General features: G+C 47.3%; 1 protein-coding gene across 3 annotated transcripts in view; it reads right to left on the bottom strand.

Moving 5' to 3' along the window:
* Positions 1-716: 716 nt before the first annotated feature.
* P3H4 (prolyl 3-hydroxylase family member 4 (inactive)) overlaps positions 717-6,843 on the bottom strand; it is a 36,083-nt gene continuing 29,956 nt past the window's right edge. Inside the window, exons 8-9 of one of the 3 annotated variants that reach the window (XM_048517116.1) lie at positions 3,758-3,902; positions 717-1,059 (exon numbers count right to left, since the gene is read on the bottom strand). In XM_048517116.1, coding sequence (XP_048373073.1) covers positions 3,799-3,902 — 104 coding nt within the window. In that variant the 3' untranslated portion in view covers positions 717-1,059; positions 3,758-3,798. Of the gene's footprint in view, positions 1,060-3,135; positions 3,903-6,843 lie in introns of those variants that run through there. The other 2 variants (XM_048517117.1, XM_048517115.1) reach the window with 2 other exon arrangements.

Below are 6,843 nucleotides of genomic sequence, written 5' to 3'. Positions count from 1 at the left end.
GACCAGAAAGATGACAAGCTTGGGGGCGGGGCCACACCCCCAAGCTTATAAAAGCAAAGGACTCAGCATGGAGCCTTCCTGTTGCTTGTGTCCTTCCCAGAGGGGAGGGCAGAAGGGACGGCTCAGAGCCAGCAGCCAGGAGTGGGTGGGGGTGGGCACCATTTTCCCTTGGTATGCTTCTGTTGAGCAGGACACTACAGAACCACTGTGGTATAGCAGTTAGAGTGTTGGACTAGGAACCGAACCAGGTTTGAGCCCCCTGCCAACCCCCCCGTTCTGATGTTTGCTTGGTGACCTTAGACCAGTCGGTTCTCTCAGGCTACTTTACAGGTTTTGATCCAGAAGAAGGTAGCAACCCTGCTCTTCTGTTGGAAACAACAAAAACATCTCTGCTAAACTCCAAAGGTGCCTTAGGTCAAACTCAGTTGTCCTCCATTCAAAATACCTTTGATTTATTCTCTGCCTCAGCTGAGAGAGAAAGATAGGATGCTGGGAACACTATAATGACTAGCCTCATTTTACAATCTTGCCTCATTCCTAGAAAATTGTCACTCAAATAGAACACAATGTGTCTCGCACATTTAAGAGTCCAATTGTCAGTAAGATTTCTCAATTTTTCTGTTTCATTCCACCACCACCACCCCCCCGCATTTCCAATGTGTAATGCAATGTGTATTCAAATCACGTACCAAGAAAAACAATGTGAAATCCAATTATTAATTATGCCAATTATTTTTTTCTTATTTTATTTTTTCTTCAGCGGTGTCTATGGGTGGGCAGCACCCACTTTCTTTCCTCACAGCCACGAGGGCTTGGAATTTGAGTTTTATTTTTGTTCGAGAAAACGACGTTCTCAGGAAGCAGAGCACGGCACCTGCCACATTCTTTACTTCCCATGGAACTGAATGCTATTCTGAGTACACTGCAGCCTGTGTGGATTGGGATTTGGATTAAAATCCCTGCTCAGGGGAAGTCTTTGGATTGGTCATTCTTCTTCAGCATCAGCTATAATTCTCTCTCAAATTAGAATATCCTTTACTGCATGGTTCCTGTGATGATCTGCAAGATATAATAATAGAAGAGCACTTTTTTTGTTAAAAACCAGTTGCCCTCTAACTTGTAGGGGCATCTTACTCCTCACTGTAACAAATGCATACACTAAGGAAATGGGTCTGTGGGTCAGGTTCCTTCCACTCCATGCCAATTCTCCACTTAGGCTTTTGCAATAACAATGAAAGCTACAGAGATTATCTCTCTGCCCCACCATGGCATCAGGCCAGGGGCGCAGTGAGGGGAAACTGCGCCTGGGGCACATGTGTGCCCTGCGCTCCCACCATGCCCCAGAACACCCCCATCATGCCCCCGCACAATGAGTGCCCGGGGCAAGACGCCTCACCCTTCCCCCTGGGTGCTACGCCACTGCATCAGGCACACACCTGAAGTGCTCTTGCTTTCTGACAAAAAAGCCAAGAGCAAGAGCAGTAGGCGTGCAACAACTTCCTTGTACATCGGTACCAGGAAGTTTACCATACGCCACTTCTGCTCCCCATGTGTAGCAACCTCCTTGTATATTAGTACAAGGAAGTTTGCTGCACCGAGATTCAGTTGCCAGCATGCTGTGGGGCCTCCTGCGTAATTGGCCAGAGAATCATTGGGTGCACTTTGCCCACAAAATCAAACAAACATACAAACAAAATTTATCAAATCTGGTTTGGGAAAGGTCACAGCAAAGCAGGGAAAAAACAAGGGAAGTGGTTGATTAGGGGAAAGTGTGGTGTTAATTGTGCCTAAAGGGAACACCTCTTCCCTGTTTCTCCCTTCCACAGCAGACACCCCAGGCAAAGATCTCTCCTGTGGCTTTGATCCAGTGACACAAAAGCAGAAATAGAACAGAACTTAGCACAGTTCTGTTTGCACAAGATCTTGTGCAACGGCTAGCACTTTCCTCCCCGTATATTCCAGTGCTCAAGACCATGCCCAACCGGAAATGCAAGTGGAGATACAATAAATTAGCACCAGTGTGACTAGCATCATCTTTTTCTTGCTTTGCCCCCTTGCGCAAGAGCTGTAAGATAGAGGTGTCAAACTCTGGCCCTCCAGATGTTCACAGACTACAGTTCCTATCAGCCCCTGCCAATTGGCCATGCTGGCAGGGGTTGATGGGAATTATAGTCCATGAACATCTGGAGGACCAGAGTTTGACACCACTGCTCTAAGGCAAGCAGAAATTTGGCACTGGAGTCCACCCATTATATTTGAATTTGACTATACGCTGCCTAGAACAGCAACTTTGATTTGAAAATATTGAATGTGTTTGGGAAAGTCTTCCTGCTGTGCTGGAAAAAGCTCCCAAAGAACAGCTGCCAGGACAACAGACAAAATGAAGTTCCAAAAACCTGGATCCGAAGTGTATCTCATTAACTGTACTTACACATTGTTTTCACATGTTCAACTATAGGAGTTTTAGAATACATGGAATTCAGATAATTTCTCTTCTGTGTCCTCCTCCACAACAAAAGGAATCTATCTGGCAAATTGTATTCCAGTTTTTTTCCCCCAAGGAGTTTAGTGAGGATACACAGTCCTCCCTTCTTCTGTTTGGTTGAATCTAGCCAACTTTTTTGCTCAGCCAATCTCCCTCCCTATTATTGCCATTGTTTGACACATCTTTTTGTCCAGCAGGTCCTCTGATCCCAAATGGAGCCTTTTTCACAAGTGAGAAGGTTCATTTGATCCAGCCCATCAACCTCACAATTCCAAAAACCTAAAATATTCTCAAAACCTTCATGTTGCACCTGCGTATTAAAAATTTGACTGTTTTCAGGACCAGGAGCTTTGCTACAGGGACTTGAGAAATCTGAACAGATTTTCCAAAAGCAAGTGGTAGAAACAATATTAAAATTCTGCTCACTGCAACCTTCCCTGCTTTGCCCAATGGTTTTTATCTGTTGTGCTGCCAAACTGCTGCTGGATTTACCCTGCTGATTTATTGCAGACAGGCTTTTAATCTGAGCCAGGGCTGAGCCTGGAAACCTGTTTTTGGTGCCAGGGGTCAGCCCTCACAGAAGCAAATTAATCTGACCAAGATAAGAGGGCAATCTTTCTTAGGACCAGGTGAAACATCACAAGAGCAAGGAGGTGGGTGAAGCTTTAATCAGCCCTAACGAAAGCACTTCTCTGGAGGTTTTTCTTACAGACCAGTGAGGCGACCTGCAATTTCTGGCCCCTAAAGACAGGATTCTTTCCAAACAGAGGCAGAATATTTTGCTTTTATTACAAAGCACCCCCTTCTCCCCACAACACATTTAAGAACTGAGAGATTTTTCGACCTTCTGGACAATAAATGGAATAAATGACATTTGCTGTTTTTCAAAACGGTAGCCAGTGGCGTAGCTTCCATGGGGCAGGGTGGGGACAAATGCCCCAGGCGGGCCCCCATTCAATCACATGGGGGGCAGAAGATCGCCCCCACACTCCTCTCCCTTCTTCCCTCAGTTGTCCCCAGTTCCGCCAGGCCGCTTCTTCAGCCAGCGGAGACGACCTAGTGGGGCCACTGCAGGGAGCCCCTCGGCCTGGCTCCACCCCAGCAGGCCCAGCAGAGGCCACAGCCGAACACCTCTCGGCCCCGCCTCAGGTGCCATTTCCCTCCGCTATGCCTCTGACCATAACAGAGGACATTTTGGCATATCCAGTCGGGCGCAAGGTTGAGGCGTCTTCACTGTCATCCATGCCCCTGTGTCAGTCTCCCAGGACACACCGTTTCCAATCTCTGAGTCCCCGTTCTCCAGTGACCAGTCTTCAAAGGAAGATTCCAGCAGCAAACTGCTGTGCTAAAACTGAACAATTACTTTTAGGAGATATTTTTGTTCCCCACATTCCTTTTGATGCAGCCGGGAATCCTTCTGTCAAGATAAAATGTTTGAATAAATAAAATAAAAATATGAAAAGGCAAAAAAAAATCATGTATAAAAATTAGTATGCCATTCTAACAGAGCTGGAGTTGTCAGTTTGTGGGCGGTGGCTGGAGGTCTCCTGGGTTAGGACAGATCTCCAGGAAACAAAGATCGGTTCCCTAGGAGAAAATGCTGCTTGGAAAGGTGGATTCTATGACATGATACCCCACTGACATCCCTCCTCTCCCCCAAACTCTGACTTTCTCAGTCCCCCCCCCCCCCAAATCTCCAGGTGGCAACCCTTGGGGCCCATGTCTAATCTCAGTAGGGATGCCAGCATCAGGTTGGGAAATACCAGGATATTTTGTGGAGCCTGAGGAGAGTGAGGGTTGGGGAGGGGAGGGGCTTCAGTGGGATGCAATGCCACAGAGTCTGCTATCCAAAACAATAATTTTTCCAGGTGAACCGATCTCTGTTGACTGGAGAGTTGCAATCCCAGGAGATCTTCAGCAGAGACATTGGAGGGCAAAATGGCGCCCGGCCCTGGCCCTGCCCACCCCCCGGCGGGGGCGATTTTCTGCCCTCCATGTGACCCACTGGCGCACACCTGGTGTGCGGCCCCCGCCCCCTTATAGCTACACCTCTGATCTCCAGCCACCACCTGGAGACTGGCAACCTCCTATAAGCCTACCTAAAAACTCTCCTAAATGTAAGGTTGTGACTTTGTTATAGTTGGTAGTTTGAGCTTGGAGGAGATTCCTTTGCCACGTTGGGCTGACTGCCCAATACGTCTGTTATCGCTTGCTTAACCTTGCTTTCCGTCTGTGTGATATAGCCCTGTGTGAAACTGCTTTTGGTTTGTTAGGTGGGAACGGTTAATTGTTTATGTTCAGCTCTTGGCGGGAATAGAGGCCCGTAAAAGCAGCTGCCCGACAAGGGGGGGGGGGTTAGAATCTGCATTGCCTGTAGACGATCATGAAAGCCAGCTCAATACAGAACTATTAAGGTTGCTTTTGGACTGGACCTTGCTGATTCCTTACACTAAATAGCTCTATTTTACAGCTTCTCTAAAAGGCCGTAAGAAGAAGTGGCTGCACCACAGTTTCTCAGAGAGCTTTCTGCAGCACTGGGGCTACCACAGACAATGATTTAGCTGTTAGGAACTGTCTTACCAAGAGCAAGGTGATACTGCAAGTCAGTGTGATGTAGTGGTGGACTCTAATCCGCTGAACTGAGTTAGTTTACTCTGCTCCTCCACATGAAGCCTGCTGGGTGACCCCAGGCTAGACCCAGTTCTCTCAGAACTCTGCCCCACCTACCTCACAAAGTGCCTGTTGTGGGGAGAGGAAGGGAAAGTGAATGTAAGCCACTTGGAGACTCCTTAAAGGTAGAGAAAAGCAGGATGTAAAAAAACAGCTCTTCATCCTCATCCTGTTGTGAAGAGACCAATTGTGGCATGAAGTTCGACGCCTCCTCCTGAGGACTTAATAAAATCCCTCAACCATTTCCTCAACCACTATAGGTATTAAGAAAACTAGAGTGATGGCCCATTGCTGTTATGAACAACCTCTACTTTTCTCAATTGCATTTTAATGTTACATAATTACATGTCAGCCTCTGCTTCCTGCATTTCATGATATTTTGATTGTGCTGGCTAATCAGTCCCCCCCTCCCCCCTCAAAACGTGACCCTCTACAATACATGCATCTGACGAAGGGGTCTCCAGCCCAAAGAAACTGAAGCAAGAATAAAGACTGCTGTGGCAGAAGACTCCTGTTTGTCTTTACCTCTTTCAAAGATCATGCTGTGGAGTTGAGCAAGATTTTATAGGTCCAATCAGGATATTATGTGCTGGGTCAGAACTGGAGGATGTGTGATAGAAAGGCAACTCCAGGTTTTGGGAAATTCCTGGAGATTGGAAGGTGTAGCCCGAGAGTGTAGGATTTAGGGAGGGAAAGGGCCTGTGTAGGGTAAAATGTCACAGAGTCCACCCAGTTTGCCAGCTGTCAGGAACTGTGCCTGGAGACTGGGGGGCATTCCTAGCTGGCAACTTTGTAACAATTTGTGTTGACAGGATTGGTACCTGGGTGATGGAAGGGTGCTTTCACTTCAATGTAATTGTTGCAAGATATAAGGAATCAGCCTGCTATATGTAATGGAACTTTCCTTTCGCTTCTCTTGATCGTTATGGCTTTTGGTAGATAACTAGCCTGACCCTGGCAAGTTGGTCCCTGTGGGGGTGGACAGCCAGGTGGCTGCATCTTTCCCTTTCACCAACCTCGGGGCGCCTAAGTTTCAAAATAACTCTTTTCTCACATTCTTTGGAAAAACGGGAGGGGGAACTCTCTGGGGATAAAGGGACCTAGCAAGCTGGGTGCTCTGTCAATAAACGCTACTGATCCAGAATCCAGAGTCTGTTTATTCACTGTAGGTCTCAGACCTAACACCCTCTAGGCAGAAGATGGAGACCTTGCAACAGATCTCCAAGCATCAGAGGTCAGTTCACCTGGAGAAAATGGCCGCTCTGGAAGGTAGATTTTATGGCATTATTCCCCACTGAAGTCCCTCCCCTCTCTGAACCCCACCCACCTCAGGTTCCACCCCCCAAATCTCCAACCCAGAAATGGTTAACCCTAGTCCACTCTGCAAAGCAGCCTCTTTCTCCAGGAGGAGCCGAATAAATCTTTTCAATGACTAACTAATAAACAAACAATTGATGTAATCTGGAGATCAGGTGTAATTCCAGGAGATCTCCAGATCCCACCTGGAGGTTGGCAAGCCTAGGATGTGGCTGGAAGGATTTGGGTAGGAGAAATCCCAAATGGGAGCCAATCCTTCTCCTCTGTTCAAGATAAGCTGGTCTTGCTGCTAATAAATATACACCTGCTTGTCACAGAGCACACCTGAGGCCCTAAGGAATCATTTAGGGCGAGAGGCTGAATTTGCACAG

This window comes from Sphaerodactylus townsendi, linkage group LG15 (assembly GCF_021028975.2).
Source record: "Sphaerodactylus townsendi isolate TG3544 linkage group LG15, MPM_Stown_v2.3, whole genome shotgun sequence".
In the NCBI taxonomy this organism is placed as follows: domain Eukaryota; kingdom Metazoa; phylum Chordata; class Lepidosauria; order Squamata; family Sphaerodactylidae; genus Sphaerodactylus; species Sphaerodactylus townsendi.
Note: the sequence above shows the minus strand (reverse complement) of the source record. Positions and strands in the feature narration are given on the sequence as shown.